Below are 20,051 nucleotides of genomic sequence, written 5' to 3'. Positions count from 1 at the left end.
ACCCAAGATTTCATAATTTCATAACACTCTTCATACGTACAAGAGCCAGAGTAGAAACTCACCTGACTGATTCTTACCTTTCCATATTGAACTTTCCTGCATACTTATCATTCAACTTCCTATTCCTAAAATACTTTGTACATATTATATTTGCACATGCAACATCTTTCTTATGTTTTACTCATTCACTAAATACTCAAAATTCATCACTATTTAAATTATTTACTGGCATTGTTCACATGTAAGATTTAAAGTAAAGACCCACCTGATTCACACTTACTGCAGTTTAAAACTCCAAATCCAGATATCATCTCAAACCAGTAACAACCACTTCTTAGAAACAAAATTTCACTATTACCACTTTTGTACATACGAAAGACTTATCATATTAATCGTTGACAATCTCATACGGAAACCTTATACTTACAGTCTTACAGTTCGATCACCACATACAGATTTACTCATCCAAAACTTAACATGCAGAGCTAAAATGCTTACCCTGATACGAAATAACCTTTGGTCATAAAAGAACCATAGCTTCTAGATCATCGATGTAAGATAATTCAAACTTAAGGTAGGTATCAGTAAATACCACTTAAGGAAGAGGAAGAAGAAAGAAAAACCCTTTCAGAACTCATCTCTCATATATAAATATGACTCCACTTAGTGGAATTTAACAAGTGTCATACATTTCAAAACTTGTCTTCTTAATGGCATAGAGATTCTAAGCGAAATATAAATAAACACCTTCCAATCACAATTATCAAGTTAGGCTAACTAGTTGATTTCTAACCAAATTACTTGGAATCTAACTAACACAGTATTCCATACAAACCAGGCATACTATACCTTTGGCAAATACTTATTCCATACTTACCCTTTTATCAATTAACAAGAACTTCTCTTTAATATAGCAGAATATCATGAAGTCAACTTGTTACAAACTCATATGGCGATTACTATACGCCAAAATAATCATTTGGACGGATAACACTTCGCCAAACAGACTATTTACTGCTATACGCCTAAAACTTTAGACTTGTCAGATCTGGGGTGTTACAACCAAAACCACCACGCTCTTCGCTCACCTATGCCATCACTTTGAAGTCCCCACCAACATGTTTGTTAGGGTTTGAAAATTTTCTAGGTTTTGTGTTCTTGGGGATATTTATGGTTTTTTTGTGATGTTAATTTTCTTCCAACTAATGGGTTTAATTTTTTTAAGGATTTTAGGTTTAAAGAATTTTTTATTTTCTTTTGTTTTTATTATTTTGGTTAATAAATAATTTAATAAAAAATTAAAATCTAAAATTTGAAGTCGACTTTATTTACAAAAAAAATTAAAGTTTCAAACTTGAACATAAATGTGAATGATAATATCATATATAATTTTCGTGTAACTGCAAAAAGAAATAGAAGAAAGAACTGAAATATTTCTGTAATAAGGCCCAATCGGCTGGGTCCAAACACAAAAAGAAAACAGTTCTAACCCAACAAATAAGTGGCCCAATAATTACCCTAGCCCAATACAAACCCCAGCCCAAAAACACTGAAAGCAGAAACCCTAGCGCCACTCAACCTAGCCGCAGCAGCCTCCCCGTCTCCAATAGACCCCGATCGGTGCACGTTTCGGGACTAGCTCCTCCACGCACACGTTTCTCTCCACGAATACCTGCAAAACGAACTCAAGGAGTCCAATAGAGAGAAAACAGCAAAATAATAGATTTATTCGATTTAGTTTTTCTTTTTTCGGGCTATATAAAGCCGTTTGATTTTGTAAAGAGAGGGAGAAAAAGAAATAGGGAGAATACACAAGAAAATTGGAAAAGAGCATTGAGAATACAGATTTTTGTTCAAGGTGAAATCGGGTTTTTTTTTCGCGTTTTATTCTTTATTTTTATTTCCATCGCTTTTTAAAAATAATAAAAAGAAATAAAAGAAAGAAACTTACCTTTGGAGCCCATCGCGTCGCATCTCCGATCGGTGAAAGCGCGGTGGAGGCTGGTTGCGGCGGCGGTGCAAAAAGGAGTCAAAAGAAAACCCTAGAAGAGGGTTCTTAATTTTTATTTTTTTTTCCTCTCTTTCTGCTGTTTTTTTAAACAAAAATTGTTTTAAATAACAAAAGTGAAACGGCGCCGTTTTAGCCAGGTGCGATCCGCGCGGTGACTCGACCCGGAGGGGAGGATCCGCGCGTTCTAACGTCAGAGGGGGAATTTGCGCGATCAGTCCTCCCTCTTTTGCGTCATGTTTTATTAAGCCAATTTTTGTTTTTTTTAAATTTAGCCCAAATGTTTATGTTTCTGTTCATTTTAGCCAGTGTTAATGCGCAGCGTTTTGGAAGGACGGGATAATTTCCCTTTTGGTCCTCCCCTGTTACGCGCGCATTCAAGGGGGCCCCTTTTTTTAAATTTTATTCTAAATTTGCCCCATTTTTTCGTTTTTAACTCAATTTGATCCATTTTTTTTGTTTTTATCATGACTATGCTATATCTTTTATTTTATCTTATTTATTGTTATTATTAATATTATTATTACTATTATTATTTCATTCATACACACGCCTATTTTAATCTACATGCCTATTTAATACATATACATTTTTAGTTTTCATTAACACATGCATTCATACATTTTTTAAACTTGTTTTTTACAGTTTTTCAGTTTTTTAACCTTCTCATACTTTATATTTCATATATATACTTATACATTTTAAAATAGATACATATATATACATACATACTTTAATTCTTACATACACATATTTTATACATTTTATATATATTATGCTTTCATAGTTTTTATAAATAAATATGTATATATATATATATATATATGCCTACATTTTATAATTCATATGCATTTTTTTACATATACATGCTTTTTAGAAATCATTATAAATTTTGTTTTTATTTGTACACTTATATATGTGCATTAACGTATGTACATTTTTCATTTTCTGCGATTTCCGTATTCACCCATACATGCATTTTTTATATGTATTGCTTTCCATCTTTTTATATGTACTATCGTATGTGTGTTAAATATATGCATACATATTTTCAAATTTACTTGTATATTGTACTTGTATTTGTATATTAGTAAATATTTATTCATATATGTTTTAAATTAAAGTATTTGCATCATATTGTACATTAACTTTTCAACATACCCTTTTGAAAATATATTTTGATTTTAACCTTATATCAAAGTGATTTTCTTGATTCAAAAGTTTTTTTTTTGAATAAAAGCATTATTCGAAGTTTGGGATTTTCGAGGGAAATTGAGCCCTAACGCATTGGGTTCTGATTTTCTTTGTCAATCTTAAAAAGCCGAGAATATTCTTTATTCAAAATGCATGAGTATAAAAATCATTTTTGGGAACTTAACTTGTCGTGTCCTAACGTATTGGGTGTGGCATGTTACTTTCTCAAAATGAAGATTTTCGCATAAAATAAAGTGATATTCAAAGTTCGGGGATTTTGAGGAATTGTACCCTAACGTATTGGGACTCGATTTCTTTACATGACTTGAGCAATTGATTATCCTTTTTCAAATTTCATCATTTGAGTTGATTTTAAATTTTTTTTAAAACCTTCGACACTAAGACATCAAATAATTAATTTGGTACCGATTTTGGGCGTTACGAGGGTGCTAACCCTTCCTCATGCGTAACTGACTCCCGAACTCGTTTTCTCAAAATTCGTAGACCAAAATCATTTTAAGGTGAGCCGATCACACATTAATAAAGGATCGGTGGTGACTCCAATTTTTGTTTTTTAAGTCGACAACTAAAATTTTTATTTTCACAAAAAACGGTTTCGACAATTTCTATCGTGATATTTCTATTAGATTTTGTCTTTGTGGGTTAGTTTGAAAAGGAGAGGGGAAGTGGTGGGGATTAGTTGCTGGTGGTTGGAAAATGAAGAAGAAAATGAAAAGGGTTGAAGAGATGCAATTTTGTTGGTGATTGGATGGTATTAAAGTGAGAGAAAATTTTAGAAGTTTTTGGCAGAAGAAAGATGAAAATGTGTAGAAGTAAGGCAGAAAAAGAAAATAAACATAAGAAAAGAAAAGAAAAAGGGAGGAGGATGAAAAATAAAAAAAAAAATAAGTACAAGAGGATGCCACGTGACAACGCTCGATTGGCCAATGTCACAAAAAAATTTCGAGTATAAATTTAGGACAAGTTCAAATAACAATTTTATATTCCAAAATGATAATATCCCATACTATTCTTTGAACTACCTGAATTCATTTAATTCGTTATCTGAGAACCCATAGCTCTATCTCATTAGTAACATATGTATCAATATTATTCAGCCAATACATAATAATTTAAACAAAAAAACCCAACATTGAATTCATTAGTACAAGGTTCAACATTTTTTTTTTTTGTTCTCAACCACCCAAATAAGGAAAAAATGCAGATTTATTTATCTTTAGCTTTCTCTTCTGCCTTTATTTTCTTCTCCCACCTGCGTTTCTTATAAGCAAGCAACATCTCAGGCATTTTCTGCATCAAATTAGCAGTATTCTCCCTTCTCTCAGCAGCTATTCTGTCGCACTTGTGACCTTTCATCTTGCTTCTCATCTCTTTCTCCTCTGGATCGTACGACCAATCTTGGCCCGCTAGAAGCATTTCTTTTCAGAGTCTGGGTCGACGCCTAGCGCTGATGCCTAGAGGCTTCCAAGCTCCAAGTTCCCAATAGCCCATACTCCCTTTGATAACTCTACTTTATACTTAGCCAACTTTTCACGCCATGGGTATTGGTATTCTCCCACTGCCTTCACCACAGATTGTGCTGCTTTCCCAGCCATTCTTGAGTCCTATGAGCAAAGAATTTTGATTAAATTGAAATGTGTTGAGACTAGCCAACTTTGATTAATGTCTGAAAGCAAAAAATAGTAAAAGTGTCATGGAGCCGCTGTACTAGGAATTTAATCAACCCCAACAAAGAAACATCCATTCAGCAGAAAAATCAATCAACCCCAACAAAGAAGAAAAGAGGAAAAAGTGTTTCTTCTTCTTATGGGGTTTGAAGTAAAATGAAGAGAGATCAACTGGGTAGTGTATGAAAAAAGGAAATGAGTTTCCTTTGTTTGATTTCTAGGAGTTTAATGGCACAATATAAAAAAGAAATACAAGTAAAAGAAGTTACCTTTCTTGAGAGCTCGTAAAATTGAATCCTTACGCCTCCCTTTGTTGGATTCAAATTTGGGGATTTACGGTTATTCTGGATTGAAACTGAAACGAAAAGAGCTGTAAGCGGAAGATGAAGAAAACTGGAATCCTTTTGGGCTAATTCGGGCTCATTGTTTAGCGCTTAAATAGGAAGCCAACCCACTTTAAAATCCGGCTTTATTTATGATTAGGCCTTTGAATTATACTATTTTCTCACTTTAATAAGAGAATTATTATTTATCTGAAAATTTATTAGCACCCAATAAGAATGTGTCAAGTAGCATGTATTTGGTGATTTAAGAACTAAAGCTGTACAAAAAGAAGTTTAGGTGTGAAATTGAAAAATTAATATAGCTTATGCTTATTTTAGTCCCTAAAGTAATTTTCCTTTTCTATTTTGATCTTTAAATGTTTTTTGGCCCACTTCAATTCTTAACGTTAACAATTAGTTCAATCCTTAGAAACCCTCCGTTGAGATATTTAGTAAATCATAAATTACTACTTTTTTATAATTTTATGATTGGTTAGATATATCATCTTTTTTTTTTTTACATCCAAATGACTGAACCTATGAACTTATAATAACGTTAGGGACTGAACTACAAAAACCTTTAAAGACCAAAGTGAGAAAAACAGTATTTTTAGGGACTAAAATATGCATTAAGCCCCTCTCTATATAAATATATGTAGATAAACCCTAATAATAACCCCCACTTGCCCAAAAAAAAATCAAAAATCCCTGTCAACCGGCAGAAAGCAAATCAAACAAGGAATTCCAGAAAAATGGGAAGCAATCAAGCTGCAGTGTCTTTCTTAACCAACATCGCACGCGCAGCTTTTGGCCTCGGTGCCGCTGCAACTCTCCTCAATGCCTCCATGTACACCGTGGACGGTGGCGAAAGAGCTGTAATCTTTGATCGTTTAAGAGGAGTGTTGGACAAAACGGCCGAAGAAGGTACCCACTTTTTGGTCCCATGGCTGCAGAAGCCTTTCATCTATGATATCCGTATGAAGCCTCACACCTTCTCATCTATTTCCGGAACCAAGGATCTCCAGATGGTTAATCTCACTCTTCGAGTCCTTTCTAAACCTAAGGTAATCAAGAAAGCCTTTTTTTATTATTATTCAAATTAAATGGGTTTTCTTTTACGTATACGTATGAAGAACTAAATCTTGATTAGGCATGACTTTTTTGTATGTAATTATGAAATGGGTTAATGAAGGTTCTGGTTTTTGCTTTTTGCATTTTAAGAAAAGAAAAGGCTTTTTTGATGCTATGACCGGAGTTCTGATTCTACTAACATTGTAGTTTTGATCATGTATGTATGCTTGATGAATGCTACGGTTTAGTTTGTTATTTAAAGATTATTGTTTGATTGGTTGTATTTTGCGAAAAAGGTGGATAAGCTTCCTGAAATTTATCAACGCCTTGGTCTTGAGTACGATGAGAAAGTGCTTCCCTCCATTGGAAATGAGGTGTTGAAAGCTGTGGTTGCACAGTTCAATGCTGATCAGCTTCTCACCGAGCGTCCCCAAGTGTCTGCATTGGTCCGGAATTCACTGACACAGCGTGCGAGGGACTTTAACATTGAGCTAGCCGATGTAGCGATTACACACTTGTCGTATGGTGCTGAATTCTCAAGAGCAGTGGAGCAAAAACAGGTTGCACAACAGGAGGCAGAGCGGTCGAGGTACGTTGTGGCGAAAGCTGATCAGGAAAGGAGGGCTGCTGTTATCCGAGCAGAAGGTGAAAGTGAGGCTGCGAAGTTAATTTCGGAAGCAACTCTGACTGCTGGTATGGGACTGATTGAGCTAAGGAGGATTGAGGCATCAAGGGAAATTGCTGGAACCCTTGCTAAGTCACCCAACGTGCAATATATTCCTGGTGGACAAAACATGCTTCTCGCTATGAATCCATCTAGGCCATGATGGTAATTTCCTTTTTCATTACCTATATATGTGTCATGGCATTTACAGTTATTGTTACATCACTACTTATCATGCTCTCTCAATAATCTCTGTGTCAAACATTGCATGAATTTGCTGACTGAAAATGGATACTGGTGTTTATTTTCTGTTGTTTTTACATAGTACTTGATTTAACTGTTACCGAGAGAATGAATTTTTTGAAGATTATATTTGCTTATCTGCGGTGAGGCTGTTTAGCAACTTCCTCTAGCTTTCATTAGGTCATATTTGTCTGCATCTGAATTTTTTCAACTAATTATGAAGTATGGTTCCTTTCAACATCCTCTTATTAATGCATTGTTCCTATTTTGATATTAGATGCCAAATGTCAGTTTCAGGGATGAATACATACAGAATGGAATACATACAGAATGGAGATTTCGAACCTTCCAAGTAAAGAACTGTTACAATTAACGAATGAAGGAAGTAATAGATTTAGAAAGGAAGCAACGTAAAATAAACCAAATTTGATACCTTGCTGCTAAGGCAAAATTTGCCTCTGCCAATCTATGAGTCTCTTCCTTATCGCGTATGGCATTGCCACTCCCTTTGGCAGCATCTACTAATTCAGAACTTAATTTGAAAGTGATACTTTGACTCAAATGTTTTTCGGGGTGCTGCTAATAACCAACGAATGGGAAGTGATTTTCCTTGTATGGATCCTATTTCAATGGGAACTTGATGTAGCTTAGAAGTACGAATGCCTACAGTCATCTGCTCTCCTCATAAATTTATAATATGTAATCGGGTTTTAACATCATTTAGTATTTTTTTTCTGTTTTGATTACATGGCTCATGCAATTATGATACCTTCATAGAAGGCTGTATGTGTAATTCTACAATTTGTAATTCAGGCCTTATGGTGAAGATCGACTATGATATTTTACTGCTGTTTTAATGGTTCTGCTTTTGTTTTCCCTTCTGGTTGTTGCAGGAGCTTATGACTTGGAACGAGGCTCGACTGGTTGTGAATTTACGTATTTTTATTGCATTATCATTGATGGGAACTTTGTGATGTTTGAAACAATCTTATGTCTAGGAAAAAGAAAATAAAGTTTGAAGGACCATGCTTAGCTTTAAGGTGTTTTTGATGTCCAGTTGGAGAACATGTGCTTTTTAGAATTAGATTACTAGTAGAAATCAGTGATTTTAGAACTTTAAAGATGGTTTTGATGCTAAATATATGTCCGCTTCTTATTGTTCCCAAAGTATTCCTTAATCTTACCATGTAAGGTTGCTTATTGATAATAAAATTCTTCGACGGTATCAGTTAATCATTGTTGTTCACTAGTGGATACTTGATGGTCTGTTGGTATAAATCTCACTGAAGCAATTTGCAAGACTAATAACCATAAAAATATAAAAAGTACCTGTTGAGTTCTTTAGTACTTCTACATCCAGTGGGGGCGTAAGTTGGAAGGTGGGTTCAAAGCTTGAATGAGATCATTTTTCATTTCTTGTACCGCCAATGTCCTCTTCCACGTCATATCCGAACGTTTGCTTCTTTCTTTTTTTTGATTTTCTACGTAACCCAAACAGACCCTATGCATTTCCTATCTGACTAATATCATCATGCAAAGCTTGTAAGACTACATCCGGTGGTGATTGAGGGATTTTCAGTCCCAGTGCCCGATAGCCTCACAGTCCAGTTCAATTGTAACAGCGAACGAATTCTTCGCAGTAGTAGGTTGCTATGGCCATCACACTTGGAGATCATCCGCACAATACTCATATTATCAGATTCAATGGTTAGCTGCTTAATACGCAGCTCCCAAGCCATTCAAAATCCCTCGTATATGTCCCATAGCTCTGCATCAAAGGCTGAGCATTTCCCTATAATTTTGATGAAATCATTCACCCAATAGCCTCTATGTAACAATTCGATTTTTTTCGGTGACGACAAATGCGGTTTCGAAATTTTATTTCTATAAATTGAGTTTGTAAGGATAAAATTAGAAGATGTACGGTATTAGTATGAAAATATATTAAAGATCGGTTAAGTAATTTAACAGAGAAAATCGTTAATTAAAACTCAAAGATTAAATTATAAAAGTTCAATCACTATTAAATTTTAAATTAGAAAATGTTTGAGGACTTAATTAGCAATTATCCAAAGAGCCTAAATAATTACGAAACCATGGTTTCTTGTACTATAGTGGATGATAACGACGGTGATTAATTAACTTTACAATTATCATTATAACATATAATAAAAGCTTAAAATTTCTTTAACTAAACATGATTAAATTAAATAAATTAAGTGTTGATAGTAATATATAAGCAAGTTAGTGGAGAGAGAAATTAACATCGCCCATCTTGTCCTTCCTTCAATCGCCTAAACTATTAAGAAGAAAGAAAAACCTTAATTTTCTTAAGCAAACATTCGGCCACCAATTCACTAACGGAATTAAGCTAAATCTTTAATATTTTTATGGAATTTGAATCATGGGAATTTGATCTAGTTAGTTCATGTGTTAATTTCTTCAATCGTTTGATGTTTAGCAAGTTGTCATTAAAGCATAATTAATGAAATTAAGCTTGAAATTGAAGAGATTGTTAAATAGTGAATTTAGATTATGTTAAAGATGAAGTTAGAAATTAAGTGAAGCTTGTTAGAAGATTTTGTGACATTAGGGACAAAATTAAATAAAGTGAAAGCTATCATGAAATTATGTTATAGATAAATAGTATAGGGTCCTTAATATAAGGATGTGAAATCAAATTTTGAACCGATGTTAAATATAAGAAAAATGAGTATTTCATATATATTATATAAGGACTAAAATGAATAAAATGTAAAATATGTTGATTTTGAGTTTGAATGTGATTTGGATACGAACTAATGCCATTGTCTTAATTAAATTATCTAACGTAACTAAGACGATGTTGGGTCATCTTGAGAGAAAGGAAAAACGAGATCATAGACGAGTAAAGGAAATACGATTTGTATTTTTATGATTTGAGTTCAATATGCATGTATACATGATTTGTTAAAAACTAGCTTATGGAGGTAAGCATTCTATTGTCTTATGATTTAGTTTGTATATGATGATATAGAATGTCGAGAATTTAAATTAAGACAAGCATAGTATAAATGAGCATGGTATGAAACTATGAGATGTGATAATGAACATAAATGTATTGATTCATTGGTTATCCTATTAACTGTCTCGGGCAAAGTTGAGTATAGTTGGCATGCATTAAGATTAGATCAGTGTACTGACCACCTCTAAACGTGCAACCATTCAGAGTAAAATTCGTGCAAATAATATATATATTAAGTGTGGTATTTGCAAAAGAATAGGTCAAATTGTAATATATAGAAGTGTTACAATGAAACATCGGTAAATATTCCAAATATCGTACCCAAGAGATTGCAGATTGAAAAAAATTATTATTAAATAAATTACAAAAAATAATTACTAATTTAATCGATTTACAAGTTAGTAGTGCGAATCCAAATTGAAAGACTAAATTAATTAATTAAATTAATTACCCTAAATTAACCTAATAGAATTTCCTATTCCTGGCATCACTAATGAGAGCTTTAGCCTATATCTGATTAACAAGTAGAAGACTAAATTGCTTTAATGATTGTAATTAACAGGAGAAATCAGATTTTAAGGATGATTAATTACTAACTAAACAATATTACCTCTTGACCTCTCCTACCTACCTAACAAATCAATCAATACACACTTACTTCTTGACCTCACTTTCACCGTTTCAAACAATAAGTAGGTTATCGATACTCATTTTGGTGGAGATAGAGAAAAACAATATATGGTTATACAGGAAAGCCCCTAAATTTTTCCTACAATTATTATCAATATCGACTTCTAAGGCAATGGTTTCATCCCGACACCGACAATTGAAATATACCTTTGATATCTACCTAAAGCACAAACACAAACACGAATAAATCAACCTCCCTAAACCCTTAAAAACTCTAACAAGACCCTAAAATCCAACTACTACCTTAACCAAAACCCTAACACAAACCAAACAAACCCTAAAATCAAAATCCGACCAAAGAGAGAAAAACCCGTACAAAAATGGACCTAATCACTCAATTAAGTTTTAAAATCGACATTTATGCCTTAATTTAGGCCTTTTAACGTTTCAACCTTTTTTTTTCTTTTTGAATTAGTGACGTTTCAACTTAGAAGCATCTTACGTTGGGAATAATGTGTATAATAAAAAACAGGTCTAACATTCTCGTTCAACCATTTTCAGTACGCCGATTTTAGATTTAAATAAGTAAATTAAATTCTTTAGGTTTTGATGCTAAATAGAATGTTTAGCTCTTGTTCCCAAGTTTACCTTAGCCTTGCCTTGTTTGTTTGTTTCCTCGTAATTATATATATTGTAATACCCAATTTAGCCCAGCCCATATACAAATAATAAAACCAAAAAAACAAATTTAAAACAAATACCAAAATAAATAAAAACAGGCCCAAATTACCAAGCCCAATAACCTAAAAAACTAACCCTAGCCCAACACAAAATTAAATCAAGAAAAACCTAAGCAGAAAAACTAGCAGCAGCCACCCTCAACAGCAGCCACCCTTGTCGCCGGCCCTTGCACGCCTTCCTCGCACGTGCTCCCACGATCACCTGCAAAACGGATTCAAAGAGTCCAAACAATGTAAAACAACGCGAAAGAGGGAAATAAGTTGTTCTCGGGCTATAAAACGGCCAATATTGTTTGTAAAAAGGGGATTTTTTAGTGTAAAAAAAATACGAAAATAGAAGCAAAAAAAAACACAGAGAAATTTCTAAAATACAAAGGTGAATCGGGTTTCTTTTTTTTTGTATATTTTCTATTATTATTATTGTTTTTTTTTTGTAAACAAAAATCAAAAAAGGAGAAGGAAAACTCACCTAATCGCCGGAGCCGACGTGCCGTTGCGGTGACCCCTCTCCGTCGCAATCGGAGGCTGGGGCGTCGACGGAGGCCGTGGATGGCTTGAGCGGCGGCGGCGGCATGGAGGGCTGGGGGGTTGAAAAACCCTAGCAAAATTTCCCCACCCCTCTGTTTATTGTTTTAAAACAAAAAAAATGAAGCAGAGATGTTCTTTTGAAAGGAAATTTGGGGTTTTAATTCTATAAGTAAAACGGCGCCGTTTAGGTGGTATGACCTGCGCAAATCTGGCCTAAAGGGGAAATTTCGCATTTGGCCCCTCTCTTTTTGCAACGATTTTCAATTAAATCCTTTTTACTTATTTTAGAAATTGGGCCGCGTATTCCATTTTTATTTCAATTTGATACCCCATTGCGCAGCGTTTTGGAAGGGAAGGAATTATTTCCTTTTTAGTCCCCCATTATCACACGCGTGTTCGAATCGATCCATTTTTTATTATTTATGAATTTGCCCCCAATTTTTGGTCTTTTGTTCAATTTGGTTTTTTCTTACTTTATTCAGTTTTTTTTTTTTTTTTAATATACTGTTACTCATTTGTTATTACTATTATCACTTATTATTATACTAATACTATTTATGATTTTCGTGTACGTGTATATACATATTGTTTTATATTTCGATTTTTTTTTTTGCAAACGCATAACTTTTATTATTTTCTTTTCATATTTTCATTACTAGCATATATATATATTCTTAAGCTTTAAAATGCATGCATATGTTTTTGTACGTTTTACATATATTTTATTTCCTTTATTTTATCTTTTTATCCTATATATTTTATATACCTTATATTTTCTATATATGTATATACACATTCGCATATTCTCTGCAATAAACATTTTTAACGATTTTTATAAACACATGCATCTTACATATATATTTTATTATCATTCTATGCGCATAACTTTCATATACTTTTACGTGCATTCATATTTTATATAGGTATACACTGTTGTAACATATTTATTCCTATATTTTACAATTTAAATCATACATGCATTCTCTAATTTTTTTATAAATCCCGCATAAATTTTGTACATACTAAACATTTTTTTAAAATGTGTATTTTATATTTTAGTTTCAAATTCTTTTCACTTTTGTAAATAAAGATATATACATACATTTTTTAACGTTTATGTATTTTACATTATACGTATATATACTCATACATTTTTTACATATAGGCATGTCTTATGCTTCTATTTTATTTTCACGATCTTCATATACTTATACACATGCATTCTTTTGGTGTTTTTGTTTAATGCACTTTATTCTTTCTTTTATACATGCACTTATACATGTGTGTTAAATATATGCTAACGCATAATTGTAAATTTATTTGTATATTTTACCTACTTGTACATATACTTGTAAATATTTGTTCATATTTGTTTTAAACTAGAGTATTTATTTCATGTTATGCCTTAACCCTTTTTTGGCATCTCTTTAAAATATCAATTTTGATTTTCTCAAAGTATTTAAATCATCCTATTTTATAAATTCCAAAATATTTGGCATTCATGACTCTCGATCGCGATTATTTTTCGATGAATTTAGAAAGCCAAGTATTTGTTTTGCAACAAATTCACGAATTTTAAATAAAAGCTTATTCTCGGGAATTCAAAATGTTAGGTCCTAACTTACTGGTCATGACATTTTCTTCTCGAAGTAAGAATTTTCAAAAACAAAAGGCAATATTCGGGTATTTTGAAGATTTAAAAACATTGTGCCCTAACTCACTGGGTGTGGTGCTTTATTTCTTTGAAATACGAGTGTCTTTTTATTTTAATCCATTCATGAAATAAAAGTTTCCTTTTAAAATCTTTTCAAATTTTCGACACCGAGGCATTAAAAAATCAATTTGGTATCAATTTTGGGCGTTACGAGGGTGCTAATCCTTCCTCGTGCGTAACTGACTCCCGAACCTATTTTCTCAAATTTCGCAGACCAAAGTCATTTTTAAAGTGAGCCGATCACACCTTAATCAAGGATCGGTGGCGACTCCAGTTTTTATTTTAAGTCGAAACTAAAAATTTTTGTTTTCAAAAAACGGTTTTGACATATATTACAAGTGTTTCAGACAGAACACAATTACAGTGTAAAATTAGAAACTCCCAGAATCCCGAGCAATTTCTATTATTATTCCCATAGCATCTCTTCTATATTTTGCTAAAGCAGAAGAACGAGGCTATTATTAAAAAGTCCATTATGAAATGAGTTTGGTTCACCAAAATCACTCACTTACGCAGAAGCCATGTGCCGGATCAAGTCGATCACACGAGAACTGTGATAGAAAATCATGACACCGTCAAAAAAGCCGCGGAGAACAAGCATATATATATACATATATCTCAAGCTAATAATGAAATGTTAGTTTACCTGTAACCCCATTCGTTATCGTACCACGCGACAAGCTTAACAAAATTGTCATTTAATGCAATGCCAGCCTTGGCATCAAAGATGCTTGACCTGTTAGAATACAACAGAAGGTAAGTTCCATTTATATATTTGTATCACCTTAATCACAATAGGACAGAATGGATTGGTTTCAGATCAGGTAAATCTAGATAAGATCAATCTAAGTGTCAAAATTTTCGAGACATTTTCAGGTCAAATCATTTCGTATTCAAGTCAATTTCGAGTTCAAGCTGCTTCAGGTTTAGGTCTATTCAAGTTTGGGCAGTTTTGAGTTCAACTCATTCAGGTTCGACAATCAGGGTTTTTAGGTTAGGTCATTTCAAGTTGGAGAAATTTCATATTTTTGAAACTCAAGTTTTGATCAATTTAAGTTAGTTGTTCAGGTTATTTCAAATTCAGGTAATTTCTTGTTCAAATCATTATCGTGTTTGATTGTTGACTTCTACGGATTTAGGTCAGAATTGACTGATCAACAAAGAACTGTCTCAAGCATGCAAATCAACATTATGAAAGGCATTAAGAATTAAGCTTCACACCTGCTGTCCCCAACAAAGTCAGTCGATACCAAGTCTTCATCTACGTAGCCAAGAATTCCTTTCAAATTAGTTTCAGATTCCGCCCTACATAAAAATATATATTATTTAGGTACATTATATAGATAATATTATATTCTGAAATATTAAAAATATCATTACAATATAAAAATATTCTAATCCTTACTTGATAGCGCCCTTGATATCTTCATAAGAAGCCTTCTTCTCAAGCCTAACCGTGAGGTCAACCACAGAGACATCAACTGTGGGAACACGGAATGCCATTCCAGTCAGCTTGCCATTCAATGATGGCAACACTTTGCCAACAGCCTATACAATTACAATATAAACTGTCAAACTTCAAATCCAACGACTATTTAACAATAATAAAGACAGTCATTGTTGATCGTAATTCATTTATTTAAGGGTGAAAACAGTTATTAGTATTTGAAAATCTAAAGATGATTATATACCTTGGCAGCTCCAGTGCTGCTAGGAATGATATTGAACGAAGCAGCTCTACCACCTCTCCAGTCCTTCATTGATGGACCATCAACAGTCTTTTGAGTAGCTGAAGTGAAGAGACTAATCAATAAACAATACATACTGATAGCAACAGAAAGCAATAAAACACCATATATACTTACCAGTAATCGAATGGACAGTGGTCATAAGACCCTCAACAATGCCAAATTTGTCATGGATGACCTGCCACCATGTTTACAAGACCATTATTACCATGAAGATAAAACTATTTGTCAGAAGCTCCAAAACAAATAAAAGGGAAACCACTATTACCTTAGCCAATGGAGCAAGGCAGTTGGTAGTGCAGCTAGCATTGGATACAATGTGAAGGTCAGGCTTGTATTCCTTCTCATTGACACCCACAACAAACATGGGAGCATCCTTACTGGGAGCAGAGATGATTACCTTCTTTGCACCACCCTAAAAAGTGAAAAAGCATAGATCAGATGAGAATACCATACACGAAGATAAGAAGAAGAAAATCAAGTTCCAAACACACAACTTTTGGGGGCCTTAACTCCAAAAAAGAGAACTCAGCTGGTACCATAAAATAAACATAGGATCAAATTATTATCACAAACCTTCAAATGGGCAGCAGCTTTGTCCTTGTCAGTGAAAACACCAGTAGACTCAACGACATAATCAGCTCCAGTCTCACCCCAAGGGATTTCTTCAGGGTTTCTGGCATAAATCAAAAGCCAATTAATAAAATAGCTCCTAAATGGAAAAACTCACCATGTTCCTCAAGTCAATTACAACAACCCATTTTGAAAAGAAACACATGATATCACCTGATGCCGAAAACAGTGACAGGCTTTTCACCAAAGAGAAGGGTTTTTGGGTCCTTCACCTTAAGCTCATGGTGCTTCCATTGACCGTGAACACTGTCATACTTAAACATGTAGGTCTGTACAAATACAATTATCAAATCACATCAATAATTAAATCGTTAAAAAAACTGATTAAAACGGTTCTTCATTTTTCATCCTTTCTTTTCAAATTAGACACAAGATTCGCTCACTAAAAAACACCCAAGCAGAACCAGTAAGTTTATAATAAATCTCTTAAAGACCGAACATGAAATACATCAGTTTACCAGTTGAAATTTAAACTATTTCATCATGCTCTGTTAGGAAACACTAAAAGTTCAAGAACCATATCACAAGAAAAAAAGAAAGAAAGAAATTCAGATCAGCACTCATCTCAGAGCAGAGAAGATCAGATCAGCTTTCTTAAAACTAAAACCAATATAACACAAACATGCACGGAGACTAATGCCAAAACCTAGTAAATAAGTGAGAAATAGGAAGGAAAATACAGTGCACGGACCATGTAATCGGTGGTGATGAAAGGATCGTTAACAGCAACGAGCTCAACATCTTCACTTTGGAGAGCAACTCTGGCAACCAAACGCCCGATCCTTCCAAATCCTTCACCAAACAGAAAAAGAAAATCAGATCCATAATAATAATAATAATAATAATAATAATAATAAGAGTACCGTTGATTCCGATCTTGATCTTCCCCATAACGAAAGAAGCGAAAAGAACAAATCTCTGGAAAAAAAAATACGACGGCAAAAGAACGGAGGTAAAGGAAGTGAGAATTGAGAGGAAAAAATGAGTAAAAAGGGGGGTTGTTTATATATGAGAGGAAGTATTGGTGACAGAATGATAGAAAAGGGGAAATGACGGAGATTCTCACGAGGAAAGTGGGGTCGTTGCTCACGTGTTCTTTGGAGGATGATGAGAAGAAGAAGAAGCAAGGGTAAAAACGTAAAATCAAAGAGGACAGAGTGAATAAATCTATAAATGAATTAATGATTTATTTTCTTGAGTTTATTGATTTATTATTAATCTAGTCAGTCACATCTGATAATATCTTCTAGGAGTCATCTGCTTTAATACTCAAGACAAAACATTTCATTTTATAGACGGCATATTAGTCTTTAAATTGGTTTACTCATTTCTGATTAGACTAATAACATATTTAGGTTCATTTACTAAGATAAGTTGTCTTTTTGTATTACGATCCGACCACATAATATCGCTTAATATTAGTTTAAACATTAGACAACCAATAAGATAATATTTTTTTATTTTGCTTTGCGTGCAAAAACCATATGATGACAATTATAAAAAGTATATTAATGTAATTTATGAATTTATTTTATTAACTAATCTATTCGTAAAAATTATAAGTTTACAAATGAATATATTACACCCAGAGCACCAGATCCAACAACCCTAACAATGGCTCCAATGGTTACATATCACTCTTCTGAAAGTAACCTCACATACAAGCAAAGAAATTCTTTCCAAAAATACCTAAAAATAATGCCAAATAAGAGCCAAGATGACAAAATAAAGGAATTAACAAGAAACTTCAAAACTATTCAAGGACTCAAATCAATTGCTTTATTTATGTTCAAAATCCTCATTTATTTTTATCATTTCGATAGTAACATTATATATATAAATGTTGTTGGTAATTTTTTCATTTTGATTCTATATTTTATCGTATTGACATAATTCATCGAAATTTTTAATTGTTTTCGTTTTTATTTTCAAGTATCTAAATCTCTTTTTGAGTTCCCTAATTAGTTATGTAGAGCCCAAATATGCCCGGGCCCAAACAAATAAATGGGCCCAAAATTAACCCAATTACCCTAGCCCCAATACAGACCCTAGCCTAAAAAAAATCAAATTGCTGAAACCCTAAACCGGCCTCCACTCCCACGCGCGTCGTTTGCTCCACGAACTCCTGCAATCGCGGACTCAAAGAATCCGGAGGAGAAAAACAAGCAAAGAAACAAGATCATCGATTTATTTTCTTTTTTTCTTTTCGGCCTATAAAAGGCCACTTTTAATATGTAAAAGGGGGGGGGATTTTCAGTGTAAAAAAGATACAAAAATAGAAGCAAAAAACACAGAGAAATTTCTAAAATACAAAGGTGAATCGGGTTTCTCTTTTTTGTATATTTTCTATTATTATTATTGTTTTTATTTTGTAAACAAAAATCAAAAAAGGAGAAGGAAAACTCACCTAATCGCCGGGGCCGACGTGCCGTCGCGGTGACCCCTCTCTGTCGCAATCGAAGGCTGGGGCGTCGTCGGAGGCCGTGGAATGGCTTGAGCAGCAGCGGCGGCATGGAAAAGAAACCCACCTATTGCTTTTAAAAAAGGGAAAAAGTGAATTTTGGTGAAAAATTTTGGCCTTTTATAAGTAGAGGAAACGGCGCCGTTTAGCCCCAGTATAACCCACGCGATGACCCGACCCGGAGGGGGAGGATCCGCGCGTTGGGCTTTAAGGGGTAAATTGCACATTGAGGCCATCTTGTTTGTGGCGCGTTTCAATTAAACCTTTTTACTTGTTTTAAATTTGGGCCGCATATTTTAATTTTGTTTCAATTCGGTCCCGTGCTGCGCAGTGTTTAGGAAGGCGGGAATAATTCCCCTTTTGGTCCTCCGTTATTGCTAGCGCATTCAAATCGGTCTCTTTTTGTCTATTTTCAAATCTACCCTATTTTTTCATCTTTAATTCAATCTAGTCCATTTTTTTACTGTGTTACTATTTTTTTTTAATGTTATTATTTCTATTATATTATACCATTAGTATTATTATCATTACTACTCTATATACATGCGCATAGATTTTTTATATAATGCACATATGTTTTTAGTATACGTTTATATATATTTTTATTCATATGTTTTATTTTCAATTTTATTCCTAATTTATATATATATATATATATATATGTACTCTTATATTTTAGTTTCAAATTTTCTTTTTGTAAATATGTATACGTATACCTTTTGTATTGTCCTTCATAAATCTTTTTATTTCTTTTTGTTTTATCTTTTATCTTTTTAACTTTTGTATACCTTATATTTTATATGTATATATATACTTACACATTTTATTATTTTTAAACATATACACAAATACATATTTTTATATTTTTATCTTATTTTCACGATTTTCAAACACATATATACATGCATTTTTTATTAGTTTTTTGTTTGATATATTCCATTCCTTCTTTTTATATGTATACTTGTATATGTGTATTAAATATATGCATACACAGATTCTCAATTTTACTTGTATATTGTGCTGTATATATATATTTTGTAAATACATGTACATATATATTTAAATTAAAGCATTTGTTTCATGTTATACATTAATTTTTAGCATACCTTTTAGAAAATATGTATTTTGGTTTCACAAAACATTAAAATCATCATATTTTATAAATTTTCAAAGTACTTGGTGTACATGATTCTCGAGAAAGACCGTGTCCTAACTTACTGGATTGCGATTATTCTTCGATGAATTTAGAACGCTAAGTATTCATTTTGCATTAAATTCACAAATTTTAAATAAAAGCTTATTCTCGGGAATTCAAAATGTTGGGTCCTAACTTCTCGGTCCGATACTTTGACTACTCAAGTAAGAATTTTCAAAAGCAAAAGGCAATATTCGTATTTTGAAG

General features: G+C 33.1%; 2 protein-coding genes, 1 long non-coding RNA gene and 1 pseudogene across 4 annotated transcripts; 1 reads left to right on the top strand and 3 right to left on the bottom strand.

The window, feature by feature from the left end:
- Positions 1–4,291: 4,291 nt before the first annotated feature.
- LOC105798417 (uncharacterized) lies at positions 4,292–5,320 on the bottom strand (annotated as a pseudogene).
- Positions 5,321–5,879: 559 nt separating this feature from the next.
- Positions 5,880–8,424, top strand: LOC105797469 (prohibitin-3, mitochondrial). 2 transcript variants are annotated; one of them, XR_008189056.1, is made up of 4 exons: positions 5,880–6,277; positions 6,581–7,113; positions 7,483–7,543; positions 8,085–8,424. XR_008189056.1 is itself a non-coding variant. In XM_052621464.1 (3 exons), the coding sequence occupies exons 1-2, from the start codon at positions 5,966–5,968 to the stop codon at positions 7,109–7,111; spliced, it is 843 nt and encodes a 280-aa protein (XP_052477424.1). In that variant the 5' UTR covers positions 5,881–5,965; the 3' UTR covers positions 7,112–7,113; positions 8,085–8,424. The 2 variants fall into 2 exon arrangements, 1 of the variants encoding a protein (XP_052477424.1); XM_052621464.1 differs by lacking the exon at positions 7,483–7,543 and having other exon boundaries at positions 5,881–6,277.
- Positions 8,425–11,468: 3,044 nt separating this feature from the next.
- LOC128032752 (uncharacterized) lies at positions 11,469–12,216 on the bottom strand. The gene is made up of 2 exons (XR_008189057.1): positions 12,035–12,216; positions 11,469–11,767 (listed from the first exon to the last, which is right to left on the bottom strand). It is a non-coding gene; the product is annotated as an uncharacterized LOC128032752 (long non-coding RNA).
- A 1,891-nt stretch (positions 12,217–14,107) lies between these two features.
- On the bottom strand, positions 14,108–17,220 carry LOC105798416 (glyceraldehyde-3-phosphate dehydrogenase 2, cytosolic). The gene is made up of 11 exons (XM_012628470.2): positions 17,052–17,220; positions 16,880–16,980; positions 16,342–16,457; positions 16,132–16,231; positions 15,824–15,970; positions 15,673–15,733; positions 15,499–15,596; positions 15,213–15,355; positions 15,029–15,112; positions 14,454–14,543; positions 14,108–14,358 (listed from the first exon to the last, which is right to left on the bottom strand). The coding sequence occupies exons 1-11, from the start codon at positions 17,077–17,079 to the stop codon at positions 14,316–14,318; spliced, it is 1,011 nt and encodes a 336-aa protein (XP_012483924.1). The 5' UTR covers positions 17,080–17,220; the 3' UTR covers positions 14,108–14,315.
- Positions 17,221–20,051: the final 2,831 nt, after the last annotated feature.

The sequence above is a fragment of the Gossypium raimondii genome, chromosome 9 (genome assembly GCF_025698545.1).
Source record: "Gossypium raimondii isolate GPD5lz chromosome 9, ASM2569854v1, whole genome shotgun sequence".
Lineage (NCBI taxonomy): Eukaryota > Viridiplantae > Streptophyta > Magnoliopsida > Malvales > Malvaceae > Gossypium > Gossypium raimondii.
This window is presented reverse-complemented; position numbering and strand designations above follow the sequence as displayed.

Coding starts and splice junctions, on each gene's coding strand:
- LOC105798416 (XM_012628470.2), bottom strand. CDS start 17,079: ATGGGGAAGATCAAGATCGGAATCAACG. Junction 15,356..15,498: donor GCAGCACTGGAGCTGCCAAG/GTATATAATCAT, acceptor GTAATTGTATAG/GCTGTTGGCAAAGTGTTGCC. Junction 14,359..14,453: donor GATAACGAATGGGGTTACAG/GTAAACTAACAT, acceptor TTTCTATCACAG/TTCTCGTGTGATCGACTTGA.
- LOC105797469 (XM_052621464.1), top strand. CDS start 5,966: ATGGGAAGCAATCAAGCTGCAGTGTCTTTCTTAACCAACATCGCACGC. Junction 6,278..6,580: donor GAGTCCTTTCTAAACCTAAG/GTAATCAAGAAA, acceptor TTTGCGAAAAAG/GTGGATAAGCTTCCTGAAAT.